General features: G+C 39.6%; 1 protein-coding gene across 1 annotated transcript in view; it reads left to right on the forward strand.

Moving 5' to 3' along the window:
- rasgef1ba (RasGEF domain family, member 1Ba) overlaps positions 1-15,225 on the forward strand; it is a 137,389-nt gene that overhangs the window by 12,398 nt on the left and 109,766 nt on the right. Inside the window, exon 2 of the mRNA XM_084728191.1 lies at positions 9,978-10,025. Within this exon, the coding sequence (XP_084584317.1) occupies positions 9,978-10,025 (48 nt within the window). The remainder of the gene's footprint in view (positions 1-9,977; positions 10,026-15,225) is intronic.

Genomic DNA, 15,225 nt, shown 5'->3' on the forward strand with positions numbered 1-15,225 from the left:
ATCATGCAATCAATCAGTCACTCCCCAATCCACGTGTGTGATATTGTACTGTCTTTATGAGAAAGTCTTTGCAAAGTGGGGAGGTTTCGTTTGGTCCTTTTGTCTTCGAAGTTCTGAAACTTGGTCTAAGGTTTTTCTGGTGGCTGTGACATGTAACATGTATTTTAAGCGTGTATTTGGGTTAAAATTTGAATTTATTTAGATGAAGACAGTGTGTCTGTGTCATATGAGAAGACAGCTGACTTGTGACCAGCAGGCAGTTTGTTCAGTTTTTAACAGAGTGGCCTGGTTTGTTTTGTTCACCTGTGACCAGTGAACCGACTCATGAACCAACACGGTCCACTCTTTTGGATCTGCATTTTTTTAATACCCCCACACCTCCCTGGATCTTTATGGTTCATAGAATATTGTAACTAAAGGACAAACAGACAGAAATGCAGGAGAAAAAGACGCAATCACAAATCCATCTGCTACTTCAGCACCAAGGACAGCACCATGGATTTATCAATATACAGCAAAGGCTTCTGCTATTGCAGAACCATGGTCGGGGCAATAGATTCTGACTTAACTTGTTAGCAGCCACAGACAATACAACAAGAAAACACCAAAAAACGCAGCTTCATCATGTGCTCATGTGCAAAGTGCAGTACAAAATCTAAAAGAATGCTTCACATTAAATGTTCCACTAAAATCAAAGAAGAAAATGTATGTAAATCCACAATTATATCCACCCATGAGGCAGTTTTCATCTCGTTAGCTAAACTACCTGTCAGCAGGAACTTCTCATATTTTCAAAAAAATTCGTGGGTTTCTTTTTTCAAAATGACCGTAAAAGACTTTACTCCAACTTGTTGGTACGGGGTTGCAGAATCAATAAATCAACTTACAGTAACTTGACAGCTACTTTGAGAATCTTTCTCTCAGTTGGGGGAGATCTGTGCTTTGAGTTTGCGTTGATGTTTTTAATCAGTTCTGTAGCTCAAGTTCAAAGGAGAAAAGTAAAGTTGGTGGAATGAAAAAGCCAGACAGACGATGAGCTATATGCTAAAAAAAACCCCAAAAAACTATGCAAGGATAGCATGAACGTCTCTCTCTATTGTTCAGCAGTTACACTGTAAACATTAGGCGATTTGATGGAGTGAGACAGATTTTATTCAGGAGGAAACTCTGGTAGATTTCTTTTCCAGTACAACATGCATTTTAACTCTGTGCAAATATGCTTTTGGCTGCTGTTTGATTCAAGGAGACTCATTCACATGAATAGCAATGAGATATTCTGGATGCGCTCTGCATTCAGGAAGAGGATACCCCCTGCCATTCATATGCACGCTACAGTGTCTCATACACACAGGCTCATTGCAGCCACACACACACACACGCACACACACATACACACACATACACATACACAGCTATATGCCGATAAAATTGCTGCATACATATGCAGACTTTTCTCACATTTCACATTACCACACGTATGCAGTAACAGAGGGGATGGGCTACTGTCAATACGTGCATGTTAGCAGCTTGACTCTCATTGCAGACAATCAGAATGTTTTCACACAGTGAGATTCAAGTCTGAGAAGAGTGAAAAACTCAGCACACACTCTGCAACCAGCTTTAACACAGATAATAACACCAGCGGAGTCATGCGTGTCCACTGGAGTCAATTTTCTGATGTTTTTTTTTGTCCTAACAAGCATTAGCCAAACAGTACAACCTTGTTCAAATACAGTATATCTTTCTTGTAGAGCATTTCAGTTATTGTACAACTCTGCATGGACCTCACAGAGGAAGCAGGTGTTAGCAGTTATTCCATTTGTGCAGGAGAACAGGTAGTCACATATTGAATCTGATTTGAATGCAGAAAAGATGAGAAATAGGTCACAGACAGCAAGCCGCAGTATGTATGAAAGATATTCATGGCAGATACTCATCTCTTTGTGACACCAGCTTGTCAAATAAACCATTATTCCACGTGCAACTTAATTAAAAATCCATTTAGATTAACTATCTTGCTATATAGTAAATAAAATTAGAGCCATCCTGATCCTTCCATGATTCTTCTGCTGTAATGAAGACAAAATGCTTTGGCTTGTTTGTAATTTTTATTTCTCAACCAATCACAATTGTCTTGGGATTGTCCAGGATACAGTGACAGTGCCCCTGGAAAACAGTGCTGAGGGGGAACTTGTTTTGGCAGAGTATTTGCTCGTGGGGAGGCGACTCTTGGCATTAAAATGTCTAATCACAGCAAAGGAGAAGGTAACAGCTGCTATCTTGTTTATGTTTGTACTGTTGGTGATAAGGTGAAAATTTGCCATTTTCAGCATCTAGGTTGCTGTCTCAGGGATTCTTGTTGTTTCTCGTGGACTTTGAAAGTGCAGATATTGGATGCTGCCTGAAAAGCAACCAATGGCAGGCTCATACCCACAGTGTAAGTTTTGGGGTTAAAATAATGCAGTATCAGATCGGTGCATAGACTCCAACACTTATTGGTATCAGAACAACGCTACATAATGAAAAACAACACAGACACACTTACGCAAACACAGATAAAAGCTCTCCCAGGCCTAGTCACTCCCACACCCACTAATTTCTCTAAATAAGTCAAAATATATACAGTAGAAATACATACAGCGAATGTATATATACTCATTTAAGAGTATATATATACAGTCATTTAAATTATTTCCATAACTTAAGTATGTGAGGGAAAAATTAGTGTAATAAATAAATTTTGCCAGTCTGAACTTGATATATTTTGCATTAAGAAAGCCCATTACTTCATTCCCAGTAAACAGTACGACCTCAACATCTGTATAGATTCAAAGGCACTTTTTATCCACTTTGTCTGATAGTGTCAATAAACCCATGTGACCAAACCAAATCAGCGCTGACGTTAATGCTGTTAGTCAACACTGTTAGGAGGTCACTGAGTTGACCTTGACCCCTCCCCAGTGGACCGCTGTGACCCCGCTGACACCTCATACCTCATTAATACAGGACGACTGATGCACCGAGGTCCCATGTGACCTACACACACACACTCACTCTGACACACACACACATTGCTGCATTTGACCTTCCACAGCGGGCGAGACCGTTTCCTGTGTGACCCACTGAACTGACTCACCTGCAGGGGTGAGGGGGGAGTCGGCAGTGAGGGGTCACCGGGGTCGCCACCCACTGGGACGAGTTTAGCGGATTAGATTGGTTGATTTAAAATGACGGATATTAAATTCATTGGCTGCAGGTTCCCACACAAACTGCTGAAGTGGATTAAATGTTTGTTTTCTGTTGGTTCTGTTCTGTTGCCAAACAAGGTTCAAGGTCATATTCATTAAAAAAAATAAATAAAAAAACATGGATGTTACTGCATCAATTACAACTGACTACTGCTTATTTTCCAACATGAGACATAATTACACATTGCAGACATCCTAAAATATATATTTTAAAAAGTGCTAAAAGATCTGGTGAAAAGGGATTCATAAAAATAATAGCATAAAAATACCAGAAAATTAAAGTTTCTTTATAAACTTGTTGTTCTGTCTAATCCCTGAGTGATAAGAAAGAGAAAAAGAAAGATACGTTATGTTCTCGCCTCTGTAAATTGCTTGTTTGTTTGTCTGTGACCAATATCGAAAAACTAAGTACACATTCACGGTCCCAGGAGAAAGAAATTGATTTCAGTGATGCTGTGACCTTCCCTGCACTCCTCACTTTTATTTCTCCTGACCTGACTGTCATAGAGACCATAAACCCAGTGTGCACATTCACACCCCCAAAAGGAAGAAATGCATTAGTTACCTTTCTATACAAAACTGCATGTGTCTGTCCATACATCATCATCATCCTGATGATGTTGATTCTTACATCTAAAAGAGAAGATTATTAAGCCTCGATTATGTTCACTCTTTTGTGTGTTTCCTTGGGTCTGCAGTTTGCTTTGTCTCACAGAACAACACCAAGAGTTAACAAGCTACATCCCCAACTAGCTAAAGCTGCATTTCCACTGGAATGATCAGCTAAAGGGTCAAAACAGACATCAGGAATGATTCTGAATGTGTCAGAAGAACCAGCAGATTGAACATTTTGTTAATTCAGTGTTTAACTTTTTAACCTCACAACTCTTGTTTAGAACTCAGGAATAAATTAACTTCCTACTTCACAAAAACAAATACTCCAGACTTATTAACACTATGGATGATGTATACTTTAAATTAATTCACTTAGTTACAAACTCACTCTTCAACTGCTTCACACTTTCTGTCGCCCCCTGAACCTGCGACATTAAAGCCCCTCAGGTGCTGTATTCTCATGTAAACCAGTCTCTGTGGTCTCAGATGATGTATCCTATAGAACAGCTAGCAAGCCTTTATAGCTAAATCAATGCTTAGACTTTCACTTTGGCTGGAGGAAAGCCACATCAGGACACACATAACAAACAAGACAGAAACCTAACCAGCCAGGAGCAACTTAACTAGTGATAAATAAAGTCAGCATATGAAACAATATGGCTCTGTTTAGCTTGTCAATGACTACTGTAAAAATCACCTTAAGACAAAATTGAGGTAAAATAAAATAAAAAAACAACTTTTAAAACTAGATTTTTAACACCATCTGCCATTCACTGCTTAGGAATAACCAAACAACCAAGTGTCTTTTTATATTGTTATCAGATACTTCCATGCTCTTTTATTTGTCTCTTGCATCTTCTGTTTTCTCTTTTTCTTTGTGTCTATGCACACAGTGATCAGAATTTTCAAGCCATTTTCCTTCTCATTTGATGTGAATCTTCCAAAACTAACCTCCACCGACAGATGACGAAAACCCAGAAGATGGATGAGACGCCTGAAACGAAAATGTCAGAATCAAAATGTCCCGCTGTGCGTGAGATCAGACGGGAAAGACGTGAGGTGATTCTCGCTCTGTCTCATACCCAGATTTTCATTTTCCTCACCCTGCCGTCTCCTCACCTCGTCCCTCTCCTCCAATCAAAGATACATTCAGTCATAGCCACCATGACTCTCTCCTCTCTGCAGTGTAATATTCCTCTAAAGGTCACAGCAATTGTCTGCCGGTGTAAAACAAAAAGAAGAAAGTGTCAGGCAGTGAAAACCAAGGATAAAACACTTTTCTTTTGTTTCAACCACAGAACAATCTGATCCTCTCTGTCTGCCCTGGAATCATAAACTATTTATTCCTCTATATTAATTTATTTCTAGGCCTGCTTGTTGGTGTGTTTTTAGTTTGTACCTTTTGTCTTGTAGTATTATTTTATTATTTAGGACATGGAGGTTTTAATATATGTAAAGCACTTTGTTTTTTAAAAAAGTGCTTTACATCTACAGTTATTATTACTAGTATTATTTCATATATGACAGTAGATATCATATTTCTGTCCAAGTGAGACTTATTTGCTAGTTGACATGAAATGATGTTGATAAAATAAAGATGTGGGAGGTCCTGGGCACTTAAATGAGTAATGAATGATATGTTTGCACTTCGATTTTTAGAGACTTAGCGAGTTAAATGAAAAACTGAAAGTGCAGTCTAGACAAGAAGTTACTCTTCTAACCTCTGCTCAAATGCCACATCAGCATCACGTCACGTTGACATGTCTGTCCATAAAGAATCTTGATTATTCATGCAGCCAAACTTTCTGTGCAGTTTTCTTTTGATGTGTGTGAATATTGCTGATGTTTTACAAGATGGTTATGACAGTGACATAAACATAGCGGTTTGTGTGTGTGTGTGTGTGTGTGTGTGTGTGTGTGTGTGTGTGTGTGTGTGTGTGTGTGTGTGTGTGTGTGTGTGTGTGTGTGGGCAGTGGGTGTGGATGAGCAAAACAAAGGAAAAAACAGAGTGGCGGTTGCTGCACTCAGAGCAGGCTGGTGTCCTGATCAGAGCAGAGGGATTAAACCTAAGCACTGAAGTTGTCTGTTGGCAGTAAATGAACAGTTTGCTCATGAAAACACTGCAGAAAAAGTTCAAGAAGTTTCCATGTGTTGCTTCCCAACTGGGTAAAGTGAAGGGAGGGTCTTTGGGATTACAACCTGGAGCGGAGTGAGCTGCTCTCTGGTTGTGGAACACACTAGGTTACAAAATGTGGATAAAATATGTTTTAAATGCATTTTTTTACCGGGCACCAACCTCGCATTTACATGCATATTGTGGAAAAAATAGGCTCGAGGTGTTTGAAGAGTGTTTCTGATGCAGGAGACATTCCAGTGAAAAATGTGTTGGACTTGCTTGCAGTCGAGTTTTCCAGTTGTGATTTAAACTTTCCATTGAGACATAAAGGTCCAAATATTTTGACAATTACAAAGTCATAAAATAAGTCCAGTTTGTTCAGTATTGTTATTACATTGTCTGCCCAAATCTCATCTTTTCCTCCAAGCTCACTGCTGATGATTTCAAACTGCACTTAAGTGCATGTGGTTGTGGGAGAACTGTTTTCAGGACTTACCATGAAGCCGAGTTATTTGCCACCAGTTTCTCCTTTTAGCTGCTGCCTCCGTACATTAAATCATCAGTCATACGAGTTGTTAAAATACATTTTTTTGCTCCATCTGAAACATTTTCAGCTTGAGCAGACACATCTTCGCCTCAATTTTGTGCTGCCTAGAGCGAATCTGCCTCCGGTTTGTTTATTTCATTTATTTTCTGTGAATTTTTGCACACTTAAATTTATAAAGAGTTAGCTGGGAAGAATCAGGGATGTCATGTTTCATGTTTAAGAGGATGCTGAGAAATATAGTGAGTGATGACTTTTTTATTTTACTGTGAGGTTATGGTTATATACAATATGTTGGTGCCTGCATGAATATGAATATACAGAAGGAATATTCGTATGTGTTTGTGTAAACAGTCACCTCAGGTCTGTCTTCAAGGCAGCAGGACTGTGTGTGCATGTGAGAGAGAGAGTGTCTTTGTTACCTCTTGGGGATCTTTTCCAATATGAACACCAACCTTGTTGGGATCGGTAGACCTCATGGGGACCAAAGCTTCGTCCTGATGATGCAAAATGTCCTTTCTGAGCTCCTGGTTAAGGTTGGGGTAAGGTCAGAATTGAGGTTAGGTTAAGATTAGGGTTGGGCATGAATTATTTAGAGCTAGAGAAGGACCACCAGCATGATACTGAAGGAAACTCCCACTACTACAACAACCTACAAACAACCATCTACAAATGCCCCCATTGCAATAGAATCTGTTGATTGAGGAGATTTCTAAGTATGTATGAAACCTTAGTGAGAAACCAACATTTATGAATTGCAAAATATCACAGTATTCAAGCACAGCAGTGATAACGACAACAACAGCATAGCAGGAGGGATGTGCTTCCTCCGAGATGCACGTAACAGGGTTAAAAGTCCTCCTGACAGGATCGAGGTTGTAGGAACAGGGAGGGAAGGATTTCATTTCATGTGGCGTATAAAATGCACTAAATAAATTCAATTCATCATAAAGACATTATGTTTATTATAATGATAATAAACAAGCCGCCGCTCACATGTAAGACACATCCCTCTGGGACTATCAGTATTGAATGGGTCATATTTCTCTCCCATTTTTTTTGCAGCCATTATTTAATGAGGGGGGTTTGCTCACATGCAAAGGAGAAATGCATCAACAAACAAATGAAATGAAAATAAAGTACTCATGGGTGTCAATTTTTCATCAAGTCCATAAAATATTACATCATTCATTAGAGCAATTAAGCATATCAGTGTAGCCTCTAGCTGCAAAGATGTATGTTGTCATACACTCAATGTAAGTTAATAATTGTAGATTAAGATTCTTTAAAGGGAATACAAACTTTGAATAAAACGACACTTAAGCTCTCACAAGCCTCATGAGAGCTGTCATCGCTGAATGCTTATGAAATAATCATTTTAATATCTTTGTAAAAAAAAAGTAGGCTGTTGAATTGTTTCCATCCAGTACAGTTGTCGAGACCAGTTTATCCATGAACGCTCCAGGAACATGTTTCAGCTTTTCATGAAAGGAACCACCCCTGAGAAAACCCACTGAGTCCCAGAAAGCTGGTAGAAAAGATGCCAGGCTCTTTGTATCAAAGGTAAATAGATTTTTTTTCTTCCTCAGTTTCCATCCATCACCTCTGGGATAAATAAATCACCTCCACCCAGCCATCGACCCGTCAGCTGGAACCTGCTGCATTAGTGTACGGCAGAAATGCGGGCAGAATATGACCACCTGCTCAACTGTCACCTTTACCGTCCCACCTCCTTACACCCTCCCTCACCCCAATCTCACACCTACTCTCCATCATAACCCCCAAAAATCTCCAGATGGTGCAGCTCGTAAAATAAAAGACGGCTTCCTCCTGAAGGTTTACTGCCGCTTCCTGCTTTCTTTCTTTCTTTCTGGATCAAATAATATCTTTACTGGGGCGGTGTGTGTGTGTGTGCTGTGGGTGAAACAAAAAATCTTTGCATCAAATCATCTAAGGTTTCAGTGCAGCAGTGTGTTTTGTGTGTAATTCCACGCGTGTGTGTTCAAGAAAAAAGCGAGAATCTTGACATCAAACAATATCTTTGCTGCACTAGAAGACGTGCTGTGTGTGTTTCAATGTGTGCATATATGTGGTGTGTGTGTACTGTTTGTGTGTTGCAGGAAAAAAATCTACATCAAATACTGTCTTTGTCAGTGTTCAAAGTCTATCTGTGTGTATTTGAGTGTGTGTTTCTCCCCATGTGGGAATTCATTACCATTCTGCAGAGTTTTTTTCTTTGTAAATAATTCCTTTGGGAGCTTCACGTTGAGCCTTTTAAAGACTCATTAGGATTCGTTGTTCTGTCGTCTCCTCTGAGAAAAACTCGTAACATGTTCATCTTTAAATACCACTAATGGCTCCATTTGTCTTAATGCTTGCAGTTTTAATGCAGCCATTTACATTTTGCATTTGCAGCATTTATGTGGAGTTAAAGCAACAAAAGAACTTAAAGTGATGCAACCAGGAGAGCATCAAGCTCACTTATGTGTTGTGAAAAGGAAAGAACTCTTTCTTCTTCTCTTTTCTCAGATGTTATTTTGTTTTCTTGATGTTTTCTATCATAAAACCAAAATCATTCATGTCATCAGCTCTCTTGACACAGTAATGAGGGTCTAGCCTCATTATTATTGGGAACCTCCAGGCAGCCACCAACATGGATGAAAGCTGAGACCAGTGTCAAAGGGCCCGATTTAAATGACCTATAGTGCATGGTCTGAAGTGCATAGTGCAAGTGTGTTAAAGGTGTATCCAACTCTGGTGTTTAACAGCGCATAAGATGCAAGGTGCAAAAGGCTTTTATTTAGTCTCTTAATTAATCATAGATGTAATTTGGGCATAACATGAATGTCATCTCCGATTCCCTTTTTGAAAAGACATTTTCTAATTGAACAGAATTTTTGTGGTCCCTCATGTTTTACCTCCTGCTGTCAATACCACAGCAAAAAGGGAAAAAATGAGTCTGTTTTCTTTTTTTTTTTTTTTTATACTGGCAATGTGTGCAGGTTGTTAATTTAAAAGTGAACACTGATGATCAACACTGAACTGAGGCGAGGGCTTGAATAAATACTTAGACAGTTTTGGGGAGTAGTGAACTACATGTAATTAGTGTAGTAGTTCAACTACATTTTGCAGTAGTGTGCTGGTACTTCAGCTATATTCATATTTGCATAGTTATTCAAAAAGGTAAATGTGCAGCTTTCTACTGAAACTATAAACAATTTGGGGCCAAAAGCAATGATTGTTTTTTATGATATAACCATTGTGACTGCTGATGGAAATTACACACTCAACCTTTCATGTAAAAAGGGTGCATAATCTCAGCAAACAGGTGAACTGCATTCCTGTTATTTGTTTAATAGTGACAGAACTGTGTTTTAAATACAGTACTGGTTTTCAGTGCTTTGAAATAATAATGATTATAATAGTTTTGTCTCCCCGTCTTCTCTCCCTGCAGTGTCGGAGCCAACCCCATCTCGGACTGAGGCCTTCCTCCAAACAGCGGGTAGGTAAACACTTGAAACCTTAAATGACTTATTGTTTCTGTTGTGTGTTTTTGTGTCCTCCTCGCTGAAGGAACAGAACGTTCACACACAAATGCACGCACAGCTGACTGTACAAAACAGACCGCAGTCGGCTCACTGCACACAAAACACTACGTGCTGATAACTTGGCTCAAAACATCACATGATAACTGTGATGGAGCAGACGTGAGGTGTTGCTGCAACATTAGAGAGAATTCACATGCAGCTAATGTTGTATGAAAATGATGTGTAATGCAGCATTACGCCACATCTGAATACACATCTAAAGTCAGTCTGTGCACACCCACAGAGTCTTGGGAAACATCTAATCAGACAGCAAGAATGAAAACACCTGTAGGGGTGGACCATGGCTATAGAGCGGCACTGGCCTGTGTATTATTGTACCTGTACACACATTACTCAAGTTGCTTTCATTACTTTACTTCGGTTCATTTGTCCCACAGCAAGCAAAAAAAAATATTGTTGCTTTTTAGCCAACCATTTCTCTGACTTATTACAAATGAGCCAGAAATTGTAAGCATGATGTCACATGAACGATGGGACCATTTTGGTGAATGACATCCTGCGTTCAAGTCCAGATGACTGACAACAGAATTGAATCTGTAATTATTTGTCTTCTTTGGTGTGATGAAGCATTTAAGAACAAAGGAATTCATTATGAGTAGTATTAGTAAAGACATAACTGGACCTCATATATAAGTACATTGTATGATAGGTAATGGGTGGGACCTCATCACCCAGAGGTTTCTAAGGAGCTGCTGTAAAGTTCACAAAGTGGTGGCTGCAGCCGGTGCCATCTTGGCAGTGCCTGACTCAGCTAATTCATAACGTGGAGCTGAGGAGGCTGAATGAAGATGCTACCTAGGAGCTAATCATCTGTGACATTACTCACCTGTCACTCAAAACAAGTACTCCCTTAATCATGCATAACTTTGAGCCTTAATATAATTTAAAAAATCACACCCCATGTTTATTTCTGCCGTAAAGTTTGGTAGTAAAAGTAAAAAGTAGTACTTTTAATGTTATTACATTATATTTTGGAAATTATTTTTTGTCTGAACAATAACGAACATATTCAGATTACAAAAATCACCTGTTTCCATGGTATTATTTGTGCTTTTCCAAGTAACCTATTTGTATTCAGACGCACCCGTACACAACTCAACTAAATATGTTGTATATTTGATACTTTAATATGGAAATGTCACATATTATAGCTGTAAAAGTCCTTGCGTTTGCGTTTTCTTAAAAGTTTGGTTATCAAATTTGTACTTAGCCCAAATCCGACCAAACAGAAGAATGTCAGCAAAGAGATACCTGATAAGGTTAGCAGGGACAGTGGGCAACTGCTGAACGTCTTTGAAGATGGTGTAACACAGATTACGCACACACACGCACACTTTTCCTACTCGGGACTGAACACTGGAGGCCACTGCTTTGATCTTCTCTCTGTTTGACCCCCCCCCCATCTCCCCCCTGTCTCTCTCTATTTACCCTTTCTTGTTCAATGTCATGCTCTTTAACAATCATATCATATAACTAAATTCACAAAACCTTCATTAGCAACAAAAGATAATTACTCTTCTTGCAAACCATTTCTAATACACCTCTACATCTCATCTTGGAACAAATTAAACAGACAAATTATTCATGTGATTTGTACAACCTGTAAAATTACGGGGTTAATTCCTCCTCGTTCTTCTTTCTGTGTCTCTCAGCTGATCACAGGCTGTCTGAGAATGCAGCCAAACACATCTTTCATCTCACACTCTTGCCTAATTCCTTTTGTCAGTCCACTGAGTATTAGAGAAACCTGAATGAGTCTGTAATCTGGCGGTTCATGTTTCGCTGGGCGGCCCTGTGAGGTCGCTGGGCATTGAGGCTACAGAGGTGTTCGCTTGCAGTTACCTCATCCAGGATCAAAGCAGAGGAAAGACACCCTGCGTTGATCATTTGAGAGGCATGAGGTCAGCACTGGATTGTTTTTTTTTTCTCTGGCCAGATCTACAGAAATCCCAGGAGGGCTCCTGACACAGAGAGGCAGGAGATGAGTCTTTAATGCTGCCTTTTTCTACATCAAGCAAACATGTTGAATAGATGCAGCCTTGCCTGAACCTGTTCGTATGTAGTGTCTCCACTGTGTCAAATGCTTGAAGAATAAGTGATGATCTGCATTTTTCTCATCGTCATCAAACCCATACACTGTCTATATATAGAAATGGGCAACATCAAAGCTCCCTGGAAGTGAAGCCACAGCATCTTGATCACCCACTGCTTGTGAGCTGCTAATGATTTGCAGCATGTAAACACACATCAGATCACTTTATTTGTCCACGTAAACAGTTAAGTTGGAATTTCAGATCAGAATGTTTTAAATCAGACTGAAGAATTATTGTCCGTGCAAACATAGCCACTGCTGGCTTTAATGATTATTCTAAAACTGAACTCTAAAACTGAAACAACTTTGTCCTCAACGTAGCGATACATAAGGCTCATCACTTTCAGGTTTCACTGATGTCACCAAAATGACTTGTATTCTAAAAGGACCGAATCACTTTAAACTTTATGTGCCATGAATCCAAAATACTGAAGGTAAACATGAATAAATCCCCAGATCTTGCAAGACTTTTGTCAGACTCGACCGCCGTAACAGTTGTCAAAGACTGTATGTGGCAAAGTTCAAACCCCCCCAGGCGAGCCGGGGCCTTTCTGCTCTTGGGGCTGGGACCATTCAGAATGGAGTTTGCATGTTCTCTCTGGGTGCTCTGGCTTCCTGTCACAGTCCAAAGACATGCAAGTTAGGTTAACTGGTGACTATAAATCGCCTGTAGCTACAAATGTGAATGGTTGGTTTTCTCTACGTCTCAGCCCTGAGATTAACTTGTCCAGGGTGTACCGTGCCTCTCACCCAGTGTCAGCTGGGATTGCCTCCAGCCCCCCACAACCCTGCAGACGATAAGCGATTATAGAAAATGGATAGATGGATGGAGGCACAGATCAGAGACGAAAGCTTTACCCGGTTGTATGCATGAAATTGACTTTGCATAGCTTTAATGTCTGCATTTGCATAAGTATACACATGCACATGTAGGGTATGTTAAACTGCAGGCTTTAGGTTTTAGTAATAAGCCATACACCGATAATTGACCTGAAAGAAATTTGAACTTCAAAAGCAACAAATGTGAGCTCTGGAGATGATGCAAAGAAATCTGTATACTTCATTATTAGGCCTCATGCCTCAGGTCAAGGAAGACCGAAAGAATAATTTAAATGTCAAACACTGGTGGAGGTACAACACAAAACCGAATACCACATAAAAACAGCAAATGGATGAATTTAAATTAAATAGGAAATAATAAAAAGGACCCAGTAAAAGTAAAGAAAATATAGTCATACATACTGTAAAATACCATTAAAGGACTTTGTAAACATTGTTGTGAAATCAGGGTCAAAAATTCAATTTTTACATAGCTTAATCTCTTATTGCTAAAATGCTGTTAAAACGTGTTTGTAGCTTTTTCACATGCTTGTAACACAGCCAGATGAAACTGCCTGGAAAAAGGAACAAGCAAAACATCTCGTGTCTCTCACCGGTTTGTGTGTTAGCAGGTCACAAGTGGGAAACGTTTCATTTTTGGAGTTTGTGATCTAAAAAGAGACCTGAGAATAGATAGCCGCAGCACACCTTAGCTGTCAGCTGGACACAAAGCAGAACAGAGCGTGTGTGTTTTAGAAAAGGGATAAAGTGCAGGTTTGACATTTCAGCTGTTATATAATGTTAGGACTTAACCTTTCCATGATAGATGGAGTTGCTAAAGACTCGAGGGAAGTGGATACAGAGCTGCCTCTGTTCAGCTCTGAAGACTAATGGCTTCACGGCTGTTAGGAGCTTCTCCAGGCGATAAACACTAAACAGGAAAGGAGGACAAACCACCACGAAACCCACAGACCTCAAGTCTGCTGAGACAGACAATCTCTCATGGGAAAAGAGCATTTTTCACACCAATGTCCTGGACTGATATCACAAGACACCTCCTCAGGTTCAGGGTGGAGTGTTTATCAGAAAGAGACACGTTTAATTTCATCAAGACACACTGAGAAGTCCTCAATGTTTGTCTTCACAGGAGAAAGTGCAAAAGTGTGCAAAATTTCATGGGACTGAATTTTATGTGGCGCAGACAATCCAGGTTCTAAATTTTTTGGTTTCTTTTAATTATATGGTGGCACTCTGGCTAATTTGGAGCGTAACTTTATTAGGGCTCTCACAATAATTGTCAAGAACCTCTATATTCATGTTTTTTTTTTGTCTGTCTTTCAAGAGGCCAGGCCCTTCTTGTTGACACTTCAGTGCATGTTAGATGAACAAATCAGTGTTTCAAAATATTCAACATGCAATACAAGGGTGAATAACAGCACAAGGTCAAGGATGGATTAATGTCCATGCATTAACTTCAAAGGTGGAAGTTTTGCCGTGTTTATTTTGCAGGTTAGGGTTAGGATTGAACTTGGCATCAGCATGCTGTACAGCTGCTTGTCTTCATTGTCACTCTCTGCTCATTCTTTCTCAAATGCTCAACCACTCATGCACTGCAGTACTCCGACCAATCAGTGGTCTGCAGAGTTGCCATGTGACTTTATAGTATTGCCTCAGCTGTCTTGAAACCTCAACCAGGTGATGCAAAAAAAAAAAAAAAAAAACAGTGCCAGCCAAGTGTATCTGTTTTTTCTAACCTTAATACCCTCCTGACATTTTACCGAGGTATACAGTGTCACTGTAAATTTACTGACAAAAGGACAACTTCACAGTTCACCTGTTTCTACGCTCAGTGCACATTCACACACTCTCTGCCACCATAGACAATAATCAGTCTACCGCTAAAGTCACTTTGCTATGCTACTCTGACCAATCAGTAGTCTGCAGTGTTTGCAGGCTGACATTTATCATCGGGACTTAATCCAAAATACTCCCAGGGCAGAGGCATTTTTCTTTTTTTACTAGTTAGTCCTAACTTTTTGCAGCGCACAGCAATACAGCATCTCCCTGTCAGTTTAATAGAAACAGGAGCATCCGTATTTATGACAGTACTGAAAATCATAGTGTTATGATTTCTTAATACCCTGGTATACATAATACCTTTATACCACCCAAGCCTGGTATCT

This window comes from Lutjanus erythropterus, chromosome 10 (genome assembly GCF_056507025.1).
Source record: "Lutjanus erythropterus isolate fLutEry1 chromosome 10, fLutEry1.hap2, whole genome shotgun sequence".
Lineage (NCBI taxonomy): Eukaryota > Metazoa > Chordata > Actinopteri > Lutjaniformes > Lutjanidae > Lutjanus > Lutjanus erythropterus.